General features: G+C 50.0%; 2 protein-coding genes across 5 annotated transcripts; both read left to right on the top strand.

Annotated features, from left to right (window-relative positions):
• The first annotated feature begins 1,679 nt into the window (after window positions 1-1,679).
• Window positions 1,680-13,850, top strand: Il17re (interleukin 17 receptor E). The gene is made up of 14 exons (XM_035449029.1): window positions 1,680-1,794; window positions 4,847-4,944; window positions 5,202-5,361; window positions 5,435-5,574; window positions 6,559-6,627; window positions 7,444-7,510; window positions 8,342-8,517; window positions 8,606-8,653; window positions 8,741-8,786; window positions 8,885-9,039; window positions 11,595-11,663; window positions 12,093-12,144; window positions 12,218-12,316; window positions 12,721-13,850. Exons 1-14 carry the CDS (start codon window positions 1,680-1,682, stop codon window positions 13,302-13,304), a joined length of 1,878 nt encoding a protein of 625 aa, XP_035304920.1. The 3' UTR covers window positions 13,305-13,850.
• Window positions 13,851-14,585: 735 nt separating this feature from the next.
• Window positions 14,586-26,739, top strand: Il17rc (interleukin 17 receptor C). Of its 4 annotated transcripts, none has more exons than XM_027429100.2 (18): window positions 14,586-14,899; window positions 15,187-15,208; window positions 15,375-15,527; window positions 15,763-15,825; window positions 15,913-16,022; window positions 17,596-17,707; window positions 17,985-18,029; window positions 19,963-20,075; window positions 20,275-20,334; window positions 22,338-22,392; window positions 22,474-22,655; window positions 22,745-22,795; window positions 23,623-23,668; window positions 23,823-23,944; window positions 24,221-24,280; window positions 24,725-24,776; window positions 25,886-25,981; window positions 26,100-26,739. In XM_027429100.2, the coding sequence occupies exons 1-18, from the start codon at window positions 14,795-14,797 to the stop codon at window positions 26,720-26,722; spliced, it is 2,070 nt and encodes a 689-aa protein (XP_027284901.1). In that variant the 5' UTR covers window positions 14,586-14,794; the 3' UTR covers window positions 26,723-26,739. The 4 variants fall into 4 exon arrangements, with proteins under 4 accessions (XP_027284901.1, XP_027284900.1, XP_027284903.1 ...); XM_027429099.2 differs by having other exon boundaries at window positions 19,936-20,075; XM_027429102.2 differs by lacking the exon at window positions 17,985-18,029.
• The last annotated feature ends 200 nt before the right edge of the window (window positions 26,740-26,939 follow it).

Below are 26,939 nucleotides of genomic sequence, written 5' to 3'. Positions count from 1 at the left end.
TAGCTCCAGTATCGAGTAGAGGAGACAGGTGGACCCTGGGGCTTGCCTCCCCACCAGCTTAGCTGAGACAGCAAGGTCTAGGTTCAATGAGAGATCCTGTCTCAAAACAAAATAGAGATAAATCAGGAAGACACCCTGGTGTCAGCTCTGGCCTCCACACGAGCCTGCAAGCACACCTGCCCATACACACACACACACACACACACACACACACACACACACACACCACACACACACACACACACACACACCCTGGTGTCAGCTCTGGCCTCCACACGAGCCTGCAAGCACACCTGCCCATACAACACACACACACACACACACAAACACACACACACACACACACACACACACACACACACACACACACACCTAAATTTTTTTAATTAATTTAAAAAGAAGAGACAATAGCAATACCAAGATGCAATGACCCAGTGGACATACCCCTAACTGTCCTCCCATCGTGGAGATTGCCAAGGTGAGGCTGAAGCAGCTAAAGTCTCCATGAATGAGAGGAAGCTGTGAGATGATGGGGAGGGTCCCCACAAAGCCTGGAGCCTTGTCAGCCTTTTTTCCTGCACCGGAAACCACAGGAAACCAGGTCAGTGTGTGTGGCTGCTCCCTCTGCTCCAGAGCTCAGCTGTCAGTTTTGGGGCTTCCTGAACAAGCTGTATTATTTAGTTTGTCCCTGAAGCTAGAGACCACTTTGACCTGGAGTCGAGAAGAGTTGGAAAGCCAGCTAGCTGGGGAGCCAGAGTGTACATGGGTAACACAAGAAGTTTATTTGTGTTATATGTTGGCCTATTTTTTTGCCTAACTTTAAATGATGTACCAATTGCTTCTTTATCTTCAGCATTCAGTATAGACAAGTGCCGAATAGCTGTTAATTCTCAAAATGGAAGATGTGTAACTGTCTATGGCAGATCCAAGTTCTAGAACATGCTAATAGGCGTGTCAGATCTGCAGTGTTTGAGGAGGGTTAAGAAATGGGTGCATTTCCACAACAGGGTGCTGGTCCCTTTCCTGTTACCTCTCCGCCACACCAAGAGCCCCCTGTGACGTGAGAGCAGTAAGGCTTTCTACCAAACAGGTGGACAAGTGAATTAGTGTTCACCAGTGCCCTGGCTCAGGAGAAGGAATGTGACCCAGCCTGCTGGTTAGGATAGAGGAGGAGCTTCAGGGCAGGGTGGATCCAGGGCAGGGCTTGGTGAGAGCGCCTGCTGGTACTGTGTGCTCCTCACAGCTCCAGGGCCAGGCCCTGCTGCCCTGCTGCCCTCCTGCAAACAACAAAGCCATGGTCTCTGTGCCCTGATCCTGCAGAAGCTTATGGGGAGCCCCAGACTGACAACCTGGTTCCTGCCTCTCCTCTTACTGCTCTTCAGCCTGTCTATGTCTGCTGAGGTTGGCTGTCCCTACCTGCCACGCTGGACCAGCCACTGTCTACTGGCTTCCCATGTGGTAAGGTCCTGCTGCTAGGTGGGGGACACTTGCTTGGCACAGAGTAGAAACTCCCCAGTCTCCTGTCTGCCCTTTCCTACCTCTGAAATCCCTGTGATCTAGTGGCAGCCTCTCTGTGTCCACCATGTGGTCCTGAAGGTTCTGTTGGGCTGAGGTCCTTGGAAGGATGAGAAGAAAACAGCTGGGGTGAATGGACAGTGGGCTGTGGGTCTCAGAACCGGATGATCGGCACAAAGAGTTCAGGGAGCATGCACCTCCTGCAGTTCCCTTCTAACCACACCTCTCTCATTTCTTTTCCGCACTGGGCTCTGTACCTCCAGGATAAGAATTCTGCCGGTGAGTCCTGTTTCTTGTTCTGCTTCACTCCCCATGCTCCCCTGAGTTCCAGGTCCCAGTGAGCCATCCATGGCCATTTTGGTTCCCAGCCTGGGGAGTAGTCTAGTATCAATGGGAAAGTGCGGGACTAGTGAAGATTTGCATTGTAATTCTGCCTCAGACGCTATGACTGCTTTTCACTCTCCCATCTGACCCTCGGTCTCTGAGCACAGGAGAAGAGGAGAAATGATTATGCGATGAGGACAGTGTTGCTCTCTACCAATGGGGAGGATAAAATGAGCACCATGGCTAATCTCCAGGCACTCTGGACAAGCTGGCTCTTCTTATCACCGGTACCTCACTTGACCAGGAACAATAATCATCTTTCATACTTTATTGTGCATTCTGCTTTACCAAGCTTTCCCCCATGCCTTATGTCACTTGGTCCTTATGACAAACCCACTTGGTGGATGAGCAGTCTGGCACCTGCCCAATAATTTAACCAAGATTGTACCTGTAAGCTATATCAGAGCCCAGCCCGAAATCCAGTTTGGAGAAGGTAGGTGGGACCCCTTAGGCCCTACCATTTTTCTTGTTCCTCTTTTTGTTTTTGTTTTGAGATAGGGCCTCACTATGTAATAACAAAGCCTCCATAATTATTTATTTACTTATTTTGGTTCTTCAAGACAGTGTTTCTCTGTGTAGTCCTGGCTGACCTGGAACTCACTTTGTAGACTAGGCTGGCCATGAACTCACAGAGATCCACCTGCCCCTGCCTCCTGAGTGCTAGGATCAAAGGCATACGCCATCACCACCCAGCTGCCTCCATCTTTTAATCCTTCCATCTCAGCCTCCCAAGGAATAGCTTACAGCCATGTGTTATTGTGCCGACTTTCTATCATACACAGGAAGTTCTGTTCAAACTCCCTGCCCTACCCTCCTAGCCACGAAGCCTTGGCACTGGCTCTGCTGTTTGTGCCTGCGTCTGATGTCACGGCCTTCAGGTAAGAAAAGCAGCCTTTGAGCCATTCTTAGTGAAGGCATGAATCAGGGACAGTTGAAAATAACTAGCTAGGCTGACACAAGTGTCAATTGTCATATTGGGACATATATTTGTCTTGTTAACCTCAAGAGGGACTTAGAGCATCCTAGAATAACACACCATGACAGACATTCATGGGACCACTATATCTTTGTGGAGGTGCCATCTTTCATCTGGCACTAATTCCTAAAAGCCATGTGTTCTGTAGACTTGCTATTGTTACCTTCCCTCTGTAAAATGGGACTGCCACTCTGCTGCTTCATTGCCTCACTTGGTACATACGGAACACACACTTTAAAACCAGCAGTCATAGGGGGATGGAAAGATAGCTTAGCCATCAAGAGTACTAGATGCTCTTGCAGAGGACCTAAGTTCAATTCCCAGCACCCATATCAGGCAGCATACAACTGTAGGTAACTCCAACTCTAAGGAATCTGATGTTTCTGATCTCTTAAGCCTCATTTATATGTGCCAATACATAGATATACATACACATGCAAGTAATTAAACATAAAATAAAATCACAAAAAGTTAGTTTAAAATTGTTCACCATTAGCTGAGTGCTAGTGGCGCACGCCTTTAATCCCAGCACTCGGGAGGCAGCGGCAGGAGGATCTCTGTGAGTTTGAGGCCCGCCTGTTCTATAGAGTGAGTTCTAGGACAGGCTCCAAAACAATACAGAGAAACCCTGTCTCAAATAAATAAATAAATAAATAAATAAATAAACAAACAAACTAAGAAAGAAATCATGCTACAATTAACACTGCTTTTGTGGGAGGTGTGTGTGTTTGTGTGTGTGTGCGTGTCTGTCTTTTTTCTTTGTTTTATTTTATTTTTTAAATATCTTTTGTTAGAGGTGGAGAGATGGCTCAGTTGTTGAGACAGTTGCTGCCCTTCCAGAGGATCTGTATTAGATTCCCAGTACCCTCATAGTGGCTGTATACACAATTGTCTGTAACTGTAGTTCAGGGAATCCAGTGCCTTCTTTTGACCTCAGCAGGCACCAGGCATGCGCATGGTGTACATTCATATGTGCAGGTAAAACCTTCATACACATAAAATAAAATAAATAAACCTAAATATTTAAAAAAGAAATGAAATATCTTTTATTTATTGTTTGACAGTCTCATACATGCAGACAATCTATCTTGGTCAAAACCACCCACAATTCCTCCCTCCCATGCACTTGGATAACTCCCAATACATCACTGCTCCACATTCATGTCTCTTTTAAGATCTTGTGTGTATGAGTGCTTTGCCTGCATGTATATATGTGTATTACATTCATGTAGTACTCATGGAAGCATCAAATCCCTGTAGCACTGGAGTTATAGATGGTTGGGAGCCGCCATGTGGGTGCTGGGAACCAATCCTGAATCTAAGAACATCAAGTAGGCTGAACTGCTGATCCATCTTCACACACACACACACACACACACGCACGCACGCACGCACGCACGCACGCACGCACGCACGCACGCACGCACGCACGCACACAGAGAGCCATCAAATTTTGAGACAGAGGCTTACTGTGTAGTCCTGGCTCACCTGGAACTTGCAGAGTAGACCAGGCAGGTGTCAAAATCAAGAGATCAGCCTGCCTCTGCTTCTCAATACAAGTATAAAACCACGCCTTGCTCTGTTTGTTTTGTAAATTCACGGAGTCCAGCTATGAGTCTGCCTGCTGGAATGTTGACTGATCTGGTTGGCTTGACCTTGTGCAGTTCCTGTGCAGGTAACCACAGCTGCAGTGGGTTCATGAACACGACAGTCATGCCATGTCTAGAAGACTTCAAAACACTCTTCCACATCTTCTGGCTCTCACATTCTTTCTGCCCTGTCTTCTGCATTTGCTGAACCTTGAAGGGGCTTAATTCTGTTTTTTACTGAATCATAATTTTTGCCACCAAAGAAGCTCAATATCATTGCTACCCTTGATTTCTATAAACATTCTACCCAACATTGGGCCACATCTCCAGATAGGACAGGGGCCAAGAATGCCCAGGTAAGAAGTGTGTTTCCCTCCCACAGGCCTTCAGTGGAACTGGTTTCCTCTCTTGGTGAAGAAATCTAAAAGTCCTCCTAAGTCTGAATTCTACTGGAGGCGTAGAAGGCCAGCATCGTCCCAGGTACCCTATCATTTACAACACTATGGCCCTCAGCCCCTTTCTTTCTTGCCCCTTATTTTGTTCTTCAGCAACAAGAGGGAGTTTGAAAATGTGGAGATTACGCAGTAAGGGAAACTGAGGCCAAAGGAATTTGAACAACTTGCCTGTTAAATTAATTTGTCTCTCAGGGTTCAGAGGCAGAGTTAGAAAGCACACTTCCTGGATCCTGGCAGACTTCCTGGATCCTGGCTCACATCCACTTTGTTCTCTGCTTGCAGAGGAAGCTGCTAAGCAGCCTTTCCCTGTCTCAGGAAGACCATAGCATTTCCAACCCCTTCCCAGCCATCTCCCATGGAGGGCCACACTGCAAAAGGACCCAGCCTTTGGACACCGGAGGAGTAGAACATTTTCCTAGAGCAGGTTCACAGAAGCGTGGAGGTAGGTGCGAGGAGCAACAAGCTGGTGGTCTCAGCCTTGCCTGAGCCAGTCTCTGAGTCGTCCTTCTCCCTAGGACCTGAATTCTCCTTTGATTTGCTGCCTGAGGCACAGGCTATTCGGGTGACTATTCCTCCAGGCCCAGAGGCTAGTGTGCGTCTTTGTTACCAGTGGGCACTGGAATGTGAAGACATGAGCAGTCCTTTTGATACCCAGGTATGGAGTTCCATGCCTTGCAAAGAGACAGATTACACAATTTCTCAGCAAATGGGATGGGGTGGGGGGGGGTTGGGGCCCAGACAAGGAAAGTAATTGTCCAAAACTTCCTTACAAAATGAGATAAGTAGCATTAAAAACTTGTTGGGGGCGGGGGAGGACTAGATAGAAAAGATGGTGGGCTATGTTACTTGAGAAGAGAGACCAGAAAGAAATGAGAATGATATGTATTGCCAGGGAGAGGACTCTTGGTGTGATTCGGGTCAAATTAAGAGACTTTGCTAAGGGCTGGGGACATACCCGTTGGTAGAATGTTTACCTAGCATGCTTGATCTCTGGCACTGCACAGATGGAGTGGGAGGTGGAAGCAGGAGAATCAGAAGTTCAAAGTCTTCCTTAGATATATAATGAGTCTGAGGTCTGTTTGGAGTACGTGAGTCTTAAGAGAAAAAAAAAAAAAAGCTTTGTTATTTCCTCAGGAGGTTGTTCCCTGAAAATTTGACAAAACTGTCATATGTGTCTTGGTACTTTTCCCTTTCATACCTTTTGTCTAGCCCTCAGAAATGATATTCCCCAGTCTCACAATCCAGGTCTTGACAGCCTACTTTAACTGCCACTCCTCACAGATGCCATTGTATGTAGCTGGGCATCACATGCAGAGACTGGAGTCCTTCAGCTTGCTTCATGTCTACAATGGCTATACCTTCTAACAATACCAGCCTTTAGTAGAATTGATGCTTCTAATACTGCATGGCATACAGCTGGAACTCAAGAAATGTATCGCCTCTTCCCTAACCCTACTGCTTGTAGAGTACCTCAAGAAAATGGCCAGGATATAGAACCTATGAGAGGGAGAAATAAGTTCCATGGAGTAGGAAAGTAAGGTATATTGTCCAAGGTCCCGGCTTCATCCTGCCTTGTCCATAGTGTCCATGCTTTTCCTTAGGTGTCTCTTTTTCTTTCCCTTTGTGGTTTTATCAACAGAAAATTGTGTCCGGGGGCCACACTGTAGACCTGCCTTATGAATTCCTCCTGCCCTGCATGTGTATAGAGGTGAGCACAGGGAAATGTGGATTAGCCATGGCTCCTTGTCCAACCGCATCTCCAGTAAGTCAACTTAGAAAGGACTCGGGAAGGATGGAGATGACTTGGTGATAGAGCAGGCCGTACACACTAAGGAGAGACTCCAAAAAAACCGGGCTACTGGGATGCTTAGGAAGCTGGTGCTGGCTAGGCTATGAGCCACACCAGAGGTGGAAGGGTCCTAGGCAATTCCACCTCAGCCCTGCCTGGATGCTGTCTTCTCTGGTCCAGATTTGGCTTCAGCTCACAGACACAGAGTAGACAGCCATCATCGCTGTGTTCTTGAGAGCCAAGGTTGCATATCCCTCTCAAAGTCATGTTCTTTCCAACCCTCCATTTCTCCTTGTAAGTCTGAAGATAAAGATGTTTTGGACATTTTTAGGGGGAAGACAGGTATTAAAAGAAGGGTATGGACAGAGACCTGGGAAACAAGAAGCTGACAGAGGAGACAACCAGTGGACTGGACTCGTAGGGAGTCCAGAGTGAGGAGTCAACACAGGGTACTGGGTACTTGAGAAAGTCAACAATGGAGCTCAGAGAGCCTAAAATTGAGTGATGCAACCTCGGGAATTCTCTGCTGCTGGGAACAGTTCCTTGGAGACAGGAGGGGGTCATCCCCTCTCATTTGCCACTCCCTCCTATGCTCTGGAACCCCAACACTTACACACACTCCACAGTGCTGCCCATTATTGTCTGACAGCTCAAGCTGTTTGATGACAGTAAGCCAGAGCCAGAATGAAGATGTTAGGAAAGCCATTTCTAACAAACACTCTCTATGCTCCCCAGGCCTCCTACCTGCAAGAGGACACCGTGAGATGCAAAAAGTGTCCCTTCCAGAGCTGGCCTGAAGCCTGTGAGTGTTGTTTGTATTAATCCCGATGCACATTCATACTCCCCCTGCTGTGTGTGTGTGTGTGTGTGTGTGTGTGATGGAGGAAGACCCCAGATGGCAGGAGGACATTTTCTTCAGGAGCCAGGGGAAGATGCCACAGCTGTCAGCCAACAGATGAGCTCCTGAGTGCTGAACATTATGAATGGAAAAGGATCGCCCAGCGAGTGTGTGAGAGGGCCAACTGTAGACCTAGGCTCACTTCTCAGTTCTGCCATGGGTTATCCCCATAGCCCCTCCCCTTTCCCTCATCTGTAAAATCCCAAACTGTTTTTGAGGCTTGAATGAAATATTTTAGGGGAAAGTGGCTGGTGTTGTCTGGAGTGCTGTATGTAGAATGGTGACCTTGAGGAGAGAGGACACTTAGACACAAGTAACAAAGTCTAACGTACATAGGCAGGGTTATCATCAAGGGTATCAGCCCAGGACAGGAGAAGCCCAGAGACACTGTTGTGAGCAGAGAGGGTGTCACAGGATGGCACTTGACTGAGCTCAGGAACTGGACAGGAATTAGAAAGAAGAAGCAGGGGGGAAGACAGACTCTGTGAGGAGCCTACACAGATTCTGGATACAGGCGACAGTAAGGGCTGTTCAGTGTGGAGGCCTGGATGGAAAGGTAAAGCCAAGGAAGCTGGGTAGAAAGGGAGGGAGCATGGAGTGCTTGCCTGTTGAGGACCTGTGAAGCCTGGAATTGTGCTGGAACATTGGTATTTTCTCCTGGTGTCCTGGGGTGGGGTGGGGAGATGGAGTTACAGCTGGGCTATGGCCTCACTCTTGCACCTGCCACCTGCCCAGATGGCTCGGACTTCTGGAAGTCAGTACACTTCACTGACTACAGCCAGAACAACCAGATGGTCATGGCTGTGACACTCCGCTGCCCACTGAAACTCGAGGCCTCCCTCTGCCAGAAGCAGGACCCACTCTTGCCCTGTGAAACCCTCCCCAACGCCACAGCACAGGAGTCAGAAGGAGTAAGGACAGCCCCTTCCCTCCCGACTGAGATGGGCAGGGTTGGGGCCCAGGGGCCTTTTCCCTGACTAACTCTCCTCTCCTTGACAGTGGTACGTCCTGGAGAATGTGGACCTGCACCCCCACCTCTGCTTTAAGGTACAAGCATGGGCAGAGGGCTGGCTGTGGGAGGAGTGAGGGAATGGGAGAGAATGTTGGTGACTTGCCATTTCTGTGTTTTTTCAGTTTTCATTTGAAAACAGCAGCCATGTTGAATGTCCCCACCAGAGTGGTGAGTCGATAAGGAATCCCCCTTTCCACATCTCACCCTTACTCACCTGTGACCTCCATGTCCAGCACAACCCAACTCTGATCACCTCCCCCAAACAGGGTCTCTTCCATCCTGGTCTGTGAGCATGGGCACCCAGGGCCAACGACTGACCCTGCACTTTTCCTCGACAACGTATGCATCCTTCAGTGCTGCCTGGAGTAACCCAGGCTCGGGACTGGACGCCTTGATGCCGCCTGTGTACAGCATCAGCCAGGTATGGCCTAGGTAGGGTTTGGTTCCCACCACGTTCTCTTGGCCAATGCATGTCTCTAGTCTCCCTGTTACTTCAGTGAGACAGACTCTGGGTGGGCAGAGGCAAAAAAGCCTGCATCCTAGCACCTGTCATACGTTATTTACTTGATTAGCCTTGGATCACTGGTCCTCTGTCAATCCGTGGGGTCCTTCATGAGGGAGTTCCCAAGACTTTCAGTTCCCCATTTTCAGAGAGAATGCAGCCCAGATGCTGTATTCAGAGAGAGAGAATGCAGCCCAGATGCTCCCACCTTCAGCTAGTCTCTAGCCCATGGAAGCTGCTGCCACAGTGTGTGTGTGGTGTAGATGTGCACGACTGTAGGTGTGAAATAAGAGTCCAGATGTCCTCTATTCATTTCCATCTTATTTGTTTGAGACAAGGTCTCTCACTGAACCTGGAGCTCACTGTTTTTAGCTAGGGTGGAAGTCCAGTGAGATATTGGGATTCACCTGTCACTGACCCCCAGTGCTGGGGTTGCATGGATATACAACCATGCCTGGCGTGTTTTTTTTTTTTTTTTTTCTCCCCAAGATAGGGTTTCCCTGTATAGCCCTGGCTATCCTGGAACTTGCTATGTAAACCAAACTGGTCTCAAAATCAGAGATCCATCTGCCTCTACCTTCCAAGCACTAGGATTAAAGGCATGCACCACCACCACCAGTCTCTCTCTCTCTAAATCTGGTTCTTGGGATTTGAACTCAGGTGCTTATGCCTGCACAGAAAATGCAGTTAGTGAGTCATTTCCTCAGCCCTACATTGGATATTGATATTGATGCCACCCCCTCCACCCCAGTTGTCCTATCCCAGGTCTCATGCCTTCACAAGGCCCTTGTATACATGTTCACTGTCTTGGTTAGGATTTCTATTGCTGTGGAGAGACACAATGACCACGGCAATGCTTATAAAGGAGAACTTTTGGGGGCGGGGTGTGTTTAGAGACAGGGTTTCTTTGTGTAGCCCTGGCTGTCCTGGAACTCACTATGTAGACCAGGTTGGCCTCAAATTTACAGAGATCCTTCTGCCTCTGTCTCACAAGTGCTGGGATTAAAGGTACATGCCACTCCCACCCGCCCAGCAAGAAAACTTAATTGGGGCTGGCATACAGTTAGTTCAGAGGTTTACTCCGTTATTGTCTTGGTGGGAAACATGGTGGCATGCAGGCAGACATGGTGCTGGAGAGGTAGCTGAGACTTCTATTATATCTTGATCCACAGGTAGCAGAAGTGAAAGTACCACACACTAGACCTGGCTTAAGCATTTGAGACCTCAAAGCCCAGCCCATAATGACATACCTCTTCCAACAAGGCCATTCCTACTCCAACAAGGCCACACCTCCTAATACTGTCACTCCCCATGGGCCTATGGGGGCCGTTTTTTTTTTTTTTTTTTTATTAAGAAAATTCATATTCACCACCTCTCAAAAGACCCCCTAGAAGTTAAAGGGCTCACAGTACAGTGCTGATCTGGTGTAACTCCATCATGCTGACTAAGAACAGGTTGAATAGCCAACTTTGTTCTGTGTATCTGATTTAAAAACCGCAGTTGCAAAACCACAGCACTAAGCTGACCCAGCATCCTGTGTTCTCTACAGTTCTCCCTTAAAGGCTTCCTTGCAGCTGGAGTCCTGTGGGCTCACACACAGCAAATACTTAAGATTTGAGAGTATCTACCTGCTTGACTGTTGCCTTGAGAATGGAGTCAAGCAGTTGACGGGTACAGAGTAGGTGAGTGGCGCTACTAAAGGGTAGAGACAACTGGTCAACCCCATCACTAACATGTGGAGCACAGAGTGGAGCCAGGTATCATTATAGACAGCAATCAGTTGTCTTCGGTTCTGTATACATTTCCCAAGTGCTGCTCTGTGCCCACCCTGTATTACACACCAGGAGATGTAAGAAGAGCAAACAATACAGACTTTGTTCCCCTTTTCTTAGACAAATAACGACTGCTTCTAACTATCAGTTTATTAAAAGCACCCATATGCATATTTCCACTTAATGCTTCCAGTAACCCACAAAAGATTATTGTCCCTCATATACAAATAAAGAATCTGAGGCTGGAGCAGGAGGAGATATCATCCAAGTCCACAGAAAGGTCATAAACCCAGGAACTAGAAAGGCAATAGTCAAGCCTCAACCTAGGCCGCCAACCACCACAGTTCACTCTTCCCAGTGGACAAGATGCCTCCTCAGTTGTGTAGGGGCATGAAGAGATACACACATGCTACAGGACAAAGACAATGACTGTGCCTGCCTTCTTCCTCATGGCAGCACCGTGTGTGTGTGTGTGTGTGTGTGTGTGTGTGTGTGTGTGTGTGTGTACGCGTGCGCGCGCGCGCATGTGATATTAGCTCAGCTGCAGCAGTTAATATCTGAGGAGAATCGGTGGTGGCTGGGGAGGCTGGGGAAGACTTCTGGAGGTGATATTGGGCTCTTTACCTGTGTAGGATGGAGGTGGATGAGACAATATCAGAGTTGCCTGTGTGGAGACAACCATTCTACCCTTTGCCCCTACAGACCCAGGGCTCAGTCCCAGTGACTTTTGATCTCATCATTCCCTTCTTGAATCCAGGGAGCTGCATCCTGGTAAGAAATCCTACCCTCACTCCTCATAGATCCCCTGGCACAGTCCATAAATGTGTTTGATTAGGCCAAGTGTTTTAAATTGGAATTAGTGATCACTAGTTACATGTTATCTTCAAAACAAAACACTGATATTTTGCCTTCCCATAAAAAATGAGAAAACGTGGTGCCTTGTGTCCACAAGGCATGGTGACAAGGCCTAGCACTCAGTGGTGGCTGACTAATTCAGCTGGCTTGTGCTGTCCAGCCCAGGCCTACTGTGTGAGCCACTGTGGTCTCACTGGCATTTGCCATTGTGGGCTGGTCTGTGTCAGTCCAGGGATTGTACCAGACACAAAACTGGAGCTGGAGGAATTTTCAGGCCACTGGGGACTCCTTCCCTAGGAGGGAGGGGTGCTCTAGCTCACATGAGTGGGGGCCCTGTGTCCTCAGGTGTGGAGATCAGATGTCCAGTTTGCCTCGAAGCACCTTTTGTGTCCTGATGGTGAGTTCTTAGGTGAGAGGAGAGGGAATTTGGGCACTGAAGAGATGGCTTGGCTTCACCCTGCCTGATTCAGTCTCCCATAGACACCTGGGCCTCTTGATCCTGGCACTGCTGGGCCTCACCACTCTACTGGGCGTAGTTCTGGTCCTCCTCTGCCGGCGCCTACTACCAGGTAAGTTCACCTGGGGTAGCCAGAAATTCAAACATTCCCATCCCTTATTGACAGAGCTAGGGACAAAGCACAGACTGCTATCCTTACGCCCCCTAGGGGGCAGGAATTGTTGAGACAGGCCAAAGGGCTTGTGGGTACAGGTTCTATCTGTATCTCCAAGCTGGCTACAGGCGAGGGTGGGGGTGGTGTGGGGGTAGGCAGGTGTTTACAATCCAGCCTGCGGCATTAGCCTATAAGCACCACATAGGCTCAGCGGTTTGGGGGACTGACTCCCAGAGTGGATAAAGGACACAGGGTGCAGGGCGCCCTAGAGTGTAGGCCAGAGGCCTCTAGGAGAGGGCTGGGTTCTCCCTACTCCCCCACCCCCGCCCCTCATCCTACTCAGCTGTTGCTCGGGTCCCCAGGACCAGGCCAAGCGCGGCCAATTTTACTACTGCACGCAGCCGACTCAGAGGCGCAGCGGCGCCTGGTGGGAGCATTGGCCGAACTGCTGCGAACCGCGCTGGGCGGCGGGCGCGATGTCATCGTGGATCTCTGGGAGGGGACACATGTGGCACGCATTGGACCACTGCCATGGTTCTGGGCGGCGCGGGAGCGCGTGGTGCGGGAACAGGGCACGGTGCTGCTGCTGTGGAACTGTGCAGGCCCCAGCCCGGCCGGCAGCGGTGACCCGCATCCTGCGTCCATTCGAACCCTGCTCTGCGCTGCCCCACGCCGGCTGCTGCTTGCCTACTTCAGTCGCCTCTGCGCCAAAGGCGACATCCCCCAGCCTCTGCGCGCGCTGCCACGCTACCGCCTGCTTCGTGACCTGCCACGCCTGCTGAGGGCGCTGGATGCTCGGCCTGCCACCCTAGCCACCAGCTGGAGTCACACTGGGGCTAAGCAGTGCTTGCAAAGGCGCCTGGAGCTGTGTCACCGGCTGGAACTCGCCGCCAAAATTGACTACCAAACTTCAACCGATCATCCCTGCGGCTCCAGTTGTCTGTAGCCTCAGCCTATGGACCAACAGCTGGAACTCCAGAATGAGGCCTCAAACTTGTACTCTTTGGGGTATTCTTGCCACCCAAAACTGTAAGACTCACCCCAGGCCCCAAACTTGTCAAGCTTCCCTCTCACATTTGCTCCCTCTCAGAGTCCCTGAGAGAAAGTTGGGCCGTTTTTGAGGAGAAGGGACAATTTTTCCATTTCTTTTTGGAAACTGCAGAGACAGCCACTGGTACCATGCATTCTAGTTCAGGCTGGAGAGTTGGGAGCAGGTCTATCTGTCAAGGTCTTGAGCGTGGTTCTGCTCAGCAGTGTTGATAGAAATCCCCTTTGTAAGCAAGGGGTCAGTCACTTTCCCAGAATGAGGCCCTATCCAGAGGTGGTTTGATTTTTTTTTTTTATTTTGGTTTTGTTTGTTTCTTTGAGACAGACACTGTGTAGCCCTGGATAGCCTGGAACAAAGATCTTCCTGCCTCTGCCTCCTGAGTGCTGGGATTAAAGGGTTAAACCACCACAATTGGTGCTCTTTCGTCCAGAAAGACAAATAAAAGCGAACATAGTTGATAAACTAAGAAACACAGTGTGCTGCTCTCGTGTGCCTGGGCCTGCCCTAGGCTTGTTCTAGAACAGCTCACCAGCTCAAGTCCTCACTTGCCGTTGCACTCACACATTGTCATCTGTGGCCTCATTCCCACAAGCATTGCCCAGGAAAGGCACGGAGGATCCAGCTCCTCATGGATCCTTTCCTCACTGTGATTCTTCTGAGAGCAAAGGAAAAACCAAAGCTCAGCTAGGCAGCATGTCCATCCACACCCCTCCAGTCCCGACAACCGCACAACGGAGCCTCTGCTGAGCTCTAGGTCTCCCAGGCTCTGCCTGCCCTTCCATCCCACTTCAACCTAGGCCAGGCAGTGGGGAGAAGCCCACTTTCTGGTGCCCTTTGGCACCAGCCCACTGTCTTCAGAGCTCCTGTTTTGGGAGGGTCACAGCCACTGAGGTCCAGGGAAGTATATGAAGAACCTAGGTAGCTAGGATCTTGGGTCATACAGGAAGTGGAAACATGGGGGTGGGGGGGTCTTCTCAATTGTAGTCTTCGTTTTTTGGTGAGATCCAGGGTGTTCCTTACTCAGCTAGACTCCGGCTGTGCTGCCTTCCCAGGGCTCCTCCTGGCCAGGTGTCAGCCAAGGAGGAGGAGGAGAGGCCACCACCCTAGTCCAAAGCTGCAGGCTCCTAAGCCTGGAGACGGTGGGAGGGACAGGACAGGGTGGGGCGTGAACAGCCAGCTGCCTGCTGGGAGGCAAACCGAAAGCACTCCAGCTGAAACTGGGACGGGAGTCAGGGCTGGGAGTGGGAAAGCACAGCTGGAGAGGAATTCTAGCCCTTGTTCTCTTCCAGGGACACAGGGCTGATTGGCAGCGGGGGTGGGGTATCTGCCCCCCTTTTGGGGGGGGCAGGACAGGGCCTCAGGTCTGGGTGCTGTCTAGCACCTGGAAGATGCCAATGTCCTGGTTCCTGCTGTCCTTGGCACTGGGCCGGAGCCCTGTGGTGGTTTCTCTGGAGAGGCTTGTGGAGCCTCACGACACTGCACGCTGCTCTGTAGTGAGTCTGGGGCCCTGGGAAGTTGGGGAAGGCTAAGAGCTCAGGCTGTGCCTCTTCAAAGCCCTAACCTGGCTGCTGTCACTGCCTCTATCAGAACCGCCCTGTCTGGTCTGTCTGGTGCTGATGGGGATGAGTGATGGAAAGGGGACAAGAATTAGTCTTGTCTTCAGTGACGGGCTTAGGATAGGGAGCCCCAGAAAGAGGTAGGCAAGGGTAGGATTGTCAAGCAAGGGAGATTTGTCAAGCTGAGATTTCGGGGTGTAAGCGGACATTTCTTTCCTTCCCAGGGCCTTTCCTGCCACCTCTGGGGTAAGTATCGATACTTTAACACAGAGAACTTCCAGGCTGGCTGAAGGGAAAGCGAATGTTCACCCTCAGTCCAAGAGGCCGAGCTAGCGCCCGTACCCTCTAAGAGTATCAGAAGCCAAAGCAGGCTCTGAGCAGCCTCAGCTCCCACTAAACCCTTCACACCCAGATGGTGACGTGCTCTGCCTGCCTGGAAGCCTCGAGTCTGCCCCAGGCCCTGTGCTGGTGCCCACGAGCCTGCAGACGGAGCTGGTGCTGAGGTGTCCACAGGAGACCGACTGTGCCCTCTGTGTCCGTGTGGTTGTGCACTTGGCTGTACATGGTGAGTGAGGAGCCCTGTGACTGTGTGTGCACACATGAGAGTGCCTAGGAAAGGCATGGGGATTGCAGACTCTGAGCATCTGAAATGTTAGACCCTGGCCCAGGCACCCCTAGGCCAGCCTGTTTTCCCAGGCCTCTACTTACCAACCATGGCATTTCCGGAAGGGAATCTTAGCCTGAACCAGCCCAGAACAGATGTCTGACTTGTGCTTAACTCTCTTCTCTGTTCCTTGCAGGGGGCTGGGAGGAGCATGGAGAAGGGGAAAGGTCTGACTCCAAACTCCAGGAGCCTAGAAACGGTGAGGACCAGTTGGCATAGCCACTGTTTCCTGGCAGGGTCTTTCCCCTGGCCTGTGGCCTGGCTGACGCCTGTGTGTTTCCCACAGCATCTCTCCTGGCCCAGGTGGTGCTCTCCTTCCAGGCCTACCCCACTACCCGTTGTGCCTTGCTGGAGGTACAGGTGCCCGCTGTCTTGGTGCAGCCTGGTCAGTCTGTGGTACGTGAAGTGCTTCTCCTTCTGAGAATAGCCACCTTCTGAATCTGACATTCCCACCAAATCTGATGTTCTCACCAATTCAGTCTGACTTCCCACCACAAACCTGCGCAGTGTGTCTTTAAATCTTGGATCTGATCTAAACAGTGAGCCTTCTCAGCCTTTTGTGGTGGCTTTTCTGTCTATAAAATGAGGGAAAGGACAATCACTCCTGCCTCACATGTTTGACATGGTGAGAAGACACTAAGCAGTTGTCTGGGACAATTTTATTTCATGTCCTCACCAGCAGCTAATAGGGCTTCCAGTGCTTCCATCTCTGCCAACACTTGGCATTTTAAAATTCAAATGTTAGCCATTCTGCTATGTATATCATGGTTGATAACTGGGGATTTGTGTACATGTGTGGTGGTAGTGTTTATATTTATAAATTATATTTGTTTATTTATTGTGTATGTTTATATGTGTCCTGGGGGGGTTAGATGGAGAGCAGAGGACAATCTAGAATCTGTTTTCGCCCTTTTACCATAAGAGTCCTGGGAATTGAACTCGGGTTGTCAAGCTTGGTAGAAAGCACTTTACCTACTGAGCGTCTAGGCAGCCCAGGGCTGGTGTTTTTGTTAGTGATTTGTGTTCATGAACGTGGAGGAGGGGCATGCTGGGGGTGGAACCAAAGACTTTGTATCTGCTAAGCCACCGTCTACGGCTGAGCTATATCCTCAGCCCTTGTTTTTATTAGACAGAATCTTGCTGTGTAGTCTAGATGGAAATCCTCCTGCCTCACCCTCCTGAGTGCTAGGACTACAGGTAGGTACACGCCACTGTCTGGTGTTCTTTACCGCTTTAATTTGCATGTGCCTGATGACTAACACTTTTTACACACTTACTGGCTGTTTGTAACTTCCTTCATGAAATGTCCTTTCAAACTTTTGATGACTTTGTAAAATACGAATAAAGAGCTGGGAATGTAGCTCAGTGGTAGAGCTCTTGCCTAACATGCTCAAGGCCCTGGGTTTGATTCCCAGCAAAACACATGCATGCGTACACGCACACACGCGCACACGCACACACAGTCAAAAACAAGTCATAGCTCCTTTGACTGTTGAGCAAATTAACTGAGTTGGTATCTGCAAAGCACCTCATGTATCTGCATCGTTTTTACTTCACAGTGCAGCCATGAGCACCATTAAGATGCTTGCATTAGTGTATCTAATCAGTTTCCCTCTAGCCAAGTGGTCCATGACAGCAGGCATAGGCAGCAACTCAGATAGCCTGGTTAATCCCAAACCTGCCAAAACAGCTACAGAGGATACTTGCTTTAGAACCAGGGACCTGTTCAAAAAGGAAACACGCCTTTAATCCCAGCACGAGGGAGGCAGAGGCATGTAGAGCTTCGTGAATTCAAGGCTAGCCTGGTCTACAGAGTGAGTTCCCTAGACACCCAGGACTATACAGAGAAACTGTGTCAACAAAACAGAAAGCCAGTGGGTTAGCAGAGTGATCCACCCGCATGAGCCCAAGATCTTGGCCTAGGTTCTGAGCCCTCCATCTCCAGCCCTCTACCACCCTCTCTTCATAGGGCTCTGCAGTGTTCGACTGTTTCGAGGCTGGTCTTGGGGCCGAGGTGCGAATCTGGTCCTATACACAGCCCAGGTACCAGAAAGAACTCAACCTCACACAACAGCTGCCTGGTAAGTGACCCAAAGCCCTCACCCTAGTCTGTGGTCCCTCTGGTCACTCCCCGTCTTCCTCGTCCCATCACTTTCAGGCAGGGATATGAGCTGGTACCCTCTTTAGTCAGTTCCTTGTGCTTCTAGCTCCTGGGATGGGTGTTCTGTACCCATGTAAACGTGGGTGGTCTTCAGGGAAGAGGCAGCCCCTCTCACTGTCTCCCTATGGGTTGGGTTGCCCTCCCTTCTTTCCTTGGTCCCCAGCCCCACTGGAGGTTTTTCTGTGATCTCTCCCCAGACTGCAGGGGTCTTGAAGTCCGGGACAGCATCCAGAGCTGCTGGGGTAGGGGCTAGGGACAGTGGGCTGGATGGAGGGAGGAGCAGGGTCTGGAGTTCACACAATGTATACTTGGGGATGACTTCAGCTCTGTGATGCCAAATTCCGAAAGTCACAGGACATGTTCCATCATTCATTCATTCATTCACTCATTCCACATGAACGTAGTAGTTACTTCATTTACATTTCCAATGTCTGGAAATATAAATGTGAATCTTTTTCTTATAACAAGTGTCCATTAATACCCGGAACATATAGTGGCCCAAAGCACTGTTAAGATTATAGTGCCTTTCTTCATAGATCAAAGTGGAAATGATATTAGACCTGAAATAGAGACCAAGAAAGTCAAGATTTTGATGTTATTTTTGTTTCATACTTTTTTAAATGTTTATTTATTATGTATACACCTTTATGCCTGTATCCATGCAAGCCAGATGGAGGGTACCGATCTCATTACAGATAGTTGTGAGCCACCATGTGGTTGCTGGGAATTGAACTCAGGACCTCTGGAAGAGCCGTCAATGCTCACAACCTCTGAGCCATCTCTCCAGCCCCTCATATTATCTTTTAAAGAAAATTTATCATGCATATGTAGCATATACAAAAAAAGCTGTAAGTACAATGATTTTTTTTCTAAAGAGACAAGGTGTCACTGTGTAGTTCTTGCTGGCCTGGAACTCACTATAAAGACCAGGCAGGTCTCATGTTCACCCAGATCTACCTGCCTCTGCCTACCAGGTGCTGAGATTGGAAGTATGCCATCGTGTCCAGCAAAGTGCGCTGGTTTTAATGTCTAGTTCAGTGAAGTGGTTGTGTAGTTAGGTTGTTTTGATTTTGACAGTCTCTTGCTAGGTTGTCCATACTAGGCTTAAACTTTAGCTTTCCAAGAAGCAGGGGTTGCAGGTGTGTGTCACCCATCTGGTACAGTTGTGTTCATGTTTACATATATGTAGACTTTTATAACTAGCACAAGGTGAAGGTATACATTCTGTGTACAGTTCTATGAAATCTCTTTTCCTTCCTCTTTGGCACTCTCTAAAGATCACTAGGCACCAGAGCTTTGAAAACAGACACACATCATCTCATCTTGTCACTTGGTGATTGCTTTCCTTATTCAACAAATATTGACTGAGTAATTACTGTGTACCAGATACAGTTACAGACTGGAAGTAAATTAATAAGCACACTTGACAAGGAGCTGGGATTTAGGGTTAGGGTTAGGGGGTTGAGGGAAGATCCAATAAACCTGTGTAGATGTAAAGTATACAGTAAGGTAGATGGTGACTAGAGTTATGGAGAAAATTCAAGAGAGGGATGGGGCCATTGAGAGTTGCAGTAGTGAAATAGCCTCACTGTAGTGAGGGATGTGAAGGGGGGAAAGGGGAGCCCTGTATTTGAGAGACAGGAGTTCCATAGCAAGAGCACAGGAAGAGTTCGCCCTAGGGCAGGATCAAGGTCAAGTGTGCTCAAGGAATATGAAGGAATCTTGTATGTTTGCAGCAACGTATTCAAGACACAGGTACTAACAGGTGAGGTTAGAGAGGTCAGAAACTAGGCTGGTTAAGGTCTTGCAAGCTGTTAAAGGAGTCCAGCTTTTACTGATATTACTATGTGGGACATAAGCAGAGTCTAGGGAAAGTAATTGGCATTGAGGAGGTAGCAGGACTCTCCTGGCTGCAGAGGAAGAAGAGTTGTCCCCAGATGCATGCTGGAGCTTCTGTGGGTTTGGCTCTGGGCTTGTGGCTGGGGACAAAGCCTGGTATGAGATGGGTATACAATCTGTCCTCCGAGGGCCTCCTAGTCTGAAGGTTTGATGGGATTTCCAGTGGGACAGTTGGTGAGTATGGCTCAGGCTTGGTTGTGCAGAAGGGGTGAAGGGAGTCTGAACTTCTCCCCTCTCTGCTCCCACTAGCCCTGCCTTGGCTCAATGTGTCTGCAGATGGTGACAATGTTCGTTTGGTACTGGACGTCTCTGAGGAACAGGACTTTGGCCTCTTACTGTACTGGGATCAGGTCCAGGGTCCTCTCAAACCCTGGAAGTACAAAAACCTGGTGAGACTTCTCCTCCAGGTCCACATTTACCCTGTGTTCATGTCCATGTTAAGGATGTGTGCAGACTGTCAAAGGGCACCTAAAGCAGAGGACCTTGTGGGGCACAGGGGGTGTCTGTCTGCCTGGTCCCCTCAACTTTGGGCCTCCATGCTCCCCCTTCTTAACTTCTCTTAACTCTCTTCCATCTCTCATCCCACAGACTGGACCACAGACTATTACTTTAAACCACACAGACCTGTTTCCCTGCCTCTGCATTCAGGTAGGAGCAGAATCCACCCGCCCATGGGAAACAGGGGCTAGGGAGACAGAGGGATGGCTTCCAATCTTCTAGGGTCACTGTTCTCTGAGGTAGAGACCATGGCCACTTTGGGTGGCTGGCTGTCCCTTTACTCTTACTGTCCTGTGCCTTCTGCTTGCTATGTGTCCAGAATGTTCCTGGTCCTTTATTCACAGGACTGTTCCTTATGGCTCATAGCTCAGATGTCACCTCTTCCTCAAAGCCTTTCCCTACTCTAGTTCTTTATGTTCCTGAGAAGGGTAGGACATGTGCTATGTACTTAAATGAGCTGGAACCCTTCTTGCCATTCATTTACTGGCCGTCTGACCTTGGGCAAGCTACTGCCTCTCTGAGCCTGCTTCCTATCTGTAATCTGGATAGACTGTACCATCATAGGGCTGTTGTAAAGAAGGGTGCCACGTCTAGGTTTAAATATGTTGACTGCAGCCACTCCCTCTGATTGCACATTAATTTGGGTCCCATTCACTTGCCCTCTTGCTCATTCTTTCTCCTTCCTTTCCATCTTCAGTTCATTGTGGGCCTCTATAATCTCTCCTGTGGTCTGTCAATAACCTTTACCCCCTACCTCCCTTTCTGTGCCTCTCTGGCATTCTGGGATCTCTAGATTACCTAACCTGTACCTTTTCCAGTAGACTTTCTTCCAAATTCTCCTTTATGAGAAGTTTGTTATAGCCAATGGGGCTGCTGACCGAGACACACCCACTCTGCCTTTGCTCAGGCAGTTCCCACCATGGCTTCCATGTAACCAAATCTTCCCAGTTCATATCACCTCTTTCCCAAAGCTTCTCCAGTATCCTGGCCTTTCCTAGTTCCCAATCCCCCTTGTTTTTCTGGCTTTTCTTGCCCATGTGTCACTTCCTTTAACGTTTGGGCTTCTGATTTCTTTTTGTATACATAAGATACTCAGTGAATATTTGGAAGTGAGTAAGTGACTAACCTTTACATATTTTATCCCTACTATAACTATGAGTCTGTGACTTCCTAGAAAGGCAAACAAAGCATATCTTATTCAAATACAGTAACTTTGCCAGAGTCTGGGACAGGGCTTGGCATACAGTGGGTGCTAATTATTGACTATATACATGAATGAACAAATCCCCACTGCCCGACACAATGGGAAGACACAAGGCAGATGTTCAGGGAATATTTGCTGTGATTTACCTGTCTGCATTGCCATGTTCAATGCCCACCACTCAGTAGGTGCCCACCACTCAATTAAACATTTAATGAATAAATTATTTTCTCACAGCATAGTGCTAAACACATAGTAGATGCTCTTAAAAACCTAGCACAGAGCCTGGGTGTTGGTAGTGCACACCTTTAATCCCAGCACTCGGGAGGCAGAGGCAGGTGGATCTCTGTGAGTTCCAGGCCAGCCTGGTCTACAGAGTGAGTGCCAGGATAGGCTCCAAAGCTACACAGAGAAACCCTGTCTCAGAAAACAAAACAAAACAAAACAAAAACCAACAAAACAACAAAAAACCTAGCACCATATTTGATACATAGTAAGTATTCACAAAATGGTTGTGAGTGAATCAAGATTAATAATCTAAGACTCTTTGTGTATACCACACTAAGACACATAGTAGGCACTCATTAAAAAGTGAGTGAAAAGCCAGTTATGATGGTGCATGTTTTAATCCCAGCCCTCAGGAGGCAAAGGTAGGTGCATCTCTGAGTTCCAGGCCAGATAGGGCTATATAGTGAGACCCTGTATCAAAAATAGAAAAAAAACAAAAACAAAAACAAAAGTGGAGAGATGTTCTAAGCGCACATGGCAGTGTTTACCAAGAGAATCCATATTCCCATCTCACGAGCTCTGTGAAGGGTGAGAAGCCTGGTGAGTGCTGTGAAGCCTGCCTCAGTGAATGTAGCCTAGTACCCAGCAGGGTCTGACACATGCTCCCGGATGGATGGATGGCTGGGTTGAATTGACTTAGTCGAGCCCTTATTTTTCTCCCCAGGTGTGGCCCCTGGAGCCAGACTCTGTTAGGACCAGTTTCTGCCCCTTCCGGGAAGGTGAGTGATTCTCCGATGGCAGGGGGCAGCCTGGGAAGCCTGATTCATGTTTAGTAACCTAACCTTGGCCCTCTGCTTTAGATCCCCGTGCACACCGGAACCTTTGGCACATAGCCAGGCTGCATGTGCCGTCCTCGGGGATATGGCAGCTAGATGCACCATGCTCTCTGCTGGCCAAGGTGGCACTGTGCTGGCAGGCACCAGACCAGGGGCCCTGCCAGCCACTTGTACCACCAATGCTCCAGGAGAATGTCACTGTGAATGTGAGGTCAAAGGCAGACCCAGGATGGAGAGAGAAAGAGGGACCCCAGGGTCTCCCTTGGTGACCTCACTCATTCCCTGCCTTCCACAGATGCCTCATGAGTTCCAGTCGGTGAGAGGCCACCCCAACCTTTGCGTCCAGGTCAGAATGGTGATCAAAAGCATTGGGCTGAGGGTGGGTGGGACCTTGCACCAATTCTCCTCCCCAAGCTCCACCTTCCACTTGCATTCCTTGGAACTCATGCACTATCACACACATCATGCACAGACACATTAATAATAAAATAACTTTTAAATTAAAAAAAACCAAAAGCATTCAGTCAATATTTAGTTGGGCATGGTAGCTCACACCTATATTCCTAGCACTTGGGGGGGCTGAGGTTGGAGGATGTGCTGCCCTGAATTTGAGGCCACCCTGGCCTGAGATGTATAGTGAATAACAAGCCAGCCTAGGCTAATGATTGAAACTGTTTCAAAACAAAACAGATTTATTGACTATCTACTATGTGCCAGTCACTTTGAGACAGATGTGTCAGTGAACACAAGCAACAACTGCCCCTATCATCCATCATAGACCCTATTTCTAGTGAAGAAAGGTGAACAATATATATAACTGAACACGTCGAAGTGAAATCCGTGCTGTGGTAAAAGGTGGAGGATGTGGGTGACCGAGTGAGGCTAAGAATGAATCTCCTGAGGTGGCAGATGAGGGGCAACAGGTGTTTTAAGTGCTTACTCAAGACCGAAAGAGCTGTAAGCTCTGACAGCACAGGTCTTCTCCCAAGGCCTGCTCTGAGAACCATGGGGTGACTCCTAATCCTGCAGCCTGAACCCAGATGTGCCCAACCTTAGGTCCAGAGTGCAGAGCCGGCCTGATGGGCCTCCTCTTGCCTGCTCCCTCCCTTGTGGACTTTCCAGCCCTGGCTCTTGCTTTTCCTAGCGCTCCTAACTCTGACCCCTTCTAAGCAGGTGAGCAGCTGGGAGAAGGTACAGTTCCAAGAGTGCTTGTGGGCTGGTGAGTGGGACTTGAGGGCGGCTGGGACAGGGCCCCTTGCAACAGGGTGAACCATGGAGGAGCTGCTCCTAGGGGTAAAAGTCAGGGGATGGGAAGAAGGCCAGTGGCAAATCCCAAGTGGGTCTTACTAGAGTGGCTTTCTCACTCCTCCCAGATTCCCTGGGGCCCTTCAAGGATGATATGCTGTTAGTGGAGATGAGAACTGGCCTAAACGACACATCAGTCTGTGCCTTGGAATCCAGCGGCTGCACAGCATTGCCCAGCAATACCTCCACGGTAAGGACCAGGGAATCTCCCTCCAGACCTTTCCAAATCCAAGCTCTGGCCTCATCTTCTCATTCCATCCCACTTCCCTCTACACTGCCAGGCCCAGTACTGCTCTATGGGAATAGTGCGTGCGTGCGTGCGTGCGTCTGTCTGTCTGTCTGTCTGTCTGTCCATGCCTTCTCAATGGCTTCCCAAGTCTCTCAGCTCCTCTAGACAAACAATTCTGCTCCAACCGCAGCACCTTACATGCTGCCCCAGGTGACAGCGCCCCCCTTCCCTTGACAGAGAGCTGCTCACCTTGGGGAACAGTTGCTGCAAGACTTCCGGACACACCAGTGTGTGCAGGTGAGTTGGTGAAAGGACTTGTCCTAGTGCCTCTGGGCAAAATCCTTCAAACCAGCACTGGCCTACCTGTTCTGCTTGCTTTGTGTCTAGCCCTCGGTAGGTAAATGCTAGGAGAGTTTAGTTCCCGTCCCTCAAGTGCTCACTTTCGGCTAGAGATCAACTAAGTGATACATACCCCCAGTAAGTGTTAGAACGAGCTTTTTGAGGAAGATTGTCTTCCAAGGCCCCACTTGGCATAGAGCTCAGCTTAGGCACAGCTTGAGCAGAGGCTCCAAGGCCCCACTTGGCATAGAGCTCAGCTTAGGTACAACTTGAACAGAGGTACATGCAGGAGCCCGCTCTGGGCAGGGAAGTATGCATAGCTGAGGCTAGGAATTTGAACAAGCTGGGCAGATATTATTAGCTGTTGAACACCAAGCAGGGGACTGTGCTTGTGTCTTGCAGCTGTGGAAAGATGATAACCTGGGAGCGCTATGGGCCTGCCCTATGGACAAGTGTGAGTATGACAGGAACTGCTCTTCCTGTGTACCAGGAGCTGACTCTGATGACAGGGACTACAGGGCTGAGTGCCTGGCTCAAATAGATCACCGTGACATTCCTTTATTCATTCAAAAACCACAAAGAGGCAGAAAGATGGTTTAGCCAGTGAAGGCACATGCCACCAACCCTGACAATCTGAGTTCTCTGGGACCCACATGAAGTGACTGCTTTGTGTTGTTCTCTGACCTCCACACATGCTCTATGGTATGTAGAGAGACAGAGAGACACAAAGAGACCGAGAACACTTTAGGGGTCCCAGCATTACCAAAAAGGCAGAACCTGCCCTCATCAACACAAGTCTAAAAGGACATAGCCAAGAACATCCAGTAAGTGTGAACTGCTGAATGTTGGCAAGTGTGACCTCACAGCCCTGCAAGGTATTTAACTAAGTAGTGAAAAGGGTTCAGCACCATGTGCGGTGACTGAGCATTGTGGGGACCTGGTCTAGACGGGATGAAGGGCTCAGGCGCAAGGTCCCAGCCTCACTGCGAAGTCTGACCTAGGTAAAGGGAGTCAAGCTTCATTGTTAATACTGTGGAGTACATTTCTGAAAGTCTCCAAGGCAGTCAGTGGGGTTAGAAGGCCTTGGGGGGAAAGGGGAGGCACACAGGAGGTATGCAGGATTTTGTTTCCAGCAACACCATCTTCCTCAAGGGTTAGAATATATCTGTTTTAAACAGATCTTGGTGGATACCCACAGAGTGAATGGACTGAAGTTAGAAAAGCGGGGCACTAGTCGGGAGGCTACTGCAGTCATGCAAGACAGCAAGGTTAAGGGCCTGCAACCCTAGGCTTAACAGGCAATATCAGCTGACATTTAAACACTTTTTAAAAGCCTGGCACTGTTACCTACAACACTATGCTTTTGGTACCATTATCCCAAATTTACAAGCACGAGAACTGAGGCAGGTCACATAGATGGAGCTCTTTCAGGACACAGGTTCTAACACTGTGACTTTGGGTAAAGCACTTCAAGTCTATAGGTCTCAATTTTCTTCCTCGGTGAAGCGGCAGAGGGAAAGATGTAAGGTGTCTAACTAGCCCGTTCTTCCTTGTCTATCCTAGACATCCATAAGCGCTGGGTCCTGGTGTGGCTGGTCTGCCTACTCTTGGCCGCTGCCCTTTTCTTTTTTCTCCTTCTAAAAAAGGACCGCGTGAAAGGTGAGCACTTCCCTGTTCGGGTTTCCCAGGGGCAGCCTCAAAGAGTGAGGCTGGGCTCGAGTGGCTGGAGGGAAGGCAGGTCCGGGCTCACCCTCATCGGCTCCACTCATCCTGACAGCGGCGCCCAGGATCCGCACAGCCCTGCTCCTCCACTCCGCCGAAGGAGCGGGCTACGAGCATCTGGTGGGCGCCCTGGCGTCTGCCTTGAGCCAACTGCCGCTGCGAGTGGCCGTGGACCTGTGGAGCCGCCGCGAGCTGAGCGCGCACGGGGCCCTGGCCTGGTTCCACGGGCAGCGGCGCCGAACCCTGCAGGAGGATGGCGTGGTGGTCCTGCTCTTCTCGCCCGCGGCGGTGGCGCAGTGCCAGCAGTGGCTCCAACACCAGACGGTGGGGCCAGGGCCGCATGACGCCCTCGCCTCCTGGCTCAGCTGCGTGCTGCCCGACTTCCTGCAAGGCCGGGCGGCGGGCCGCTACGTCGGGGTCTACTTCGACGGGCTGCTGCACCCCGAGGCCGTGCCCGCCGCGTTCCGCGCCGCGCCTCTCTTCTCCCTGCCCTCGCAGCTGCCCGGCTTCCTGGACGTCCTGCAGGGAGGCTGCGCCCGGCTCCCGGGGCGGCCCGCGGACAGGGCGGAGCGAGTGGCCCAGGCCCTGCAGTCCGCCCTGGACAGCTGCGCCCTGCAATCGGGAACTCCGGGCTACGGCGAAGCCTGGAACCCGGGACCCTACCCTGCACCCAAATAAAGACCGACGCAGTTACCTAACCCGAGCAGCCTCGTGTGTATGGAATTGCCAGCGGAGCCATCAAGCCCGCGGCCCTTTAAAGAAGGGACAGGTGCAGCCTGGCGCCGATTCTGGTTGGTTGGAATGGGTGACGCAATGGCACATGGCCGTTCTTCATTGGCTGTGGAGAGGCCCCGCCCTCCCGACTGCGGCTGGAGAAGGGTGTACTTCTTACGGA

The sequence above is a fragment of the Cricetulus griseus genome, chromosome 8 (genome assembly GCF_003668045.3).
Source record: "Cricetulus griseus strain 17A/GY chromosome 8, alternate assembly CriGri-PICRH-1.0, whole genome shotgun sequence".
Lineage (NCBI taxonomy): Eukaryota > Metazoa > Chordata > Mammalia > Rodentia > Cricetidae > Cricetulus > Cricetulus griseus.
This window is presented reverse-complemented; position numbering and strand designations above follow the sequence as displayed.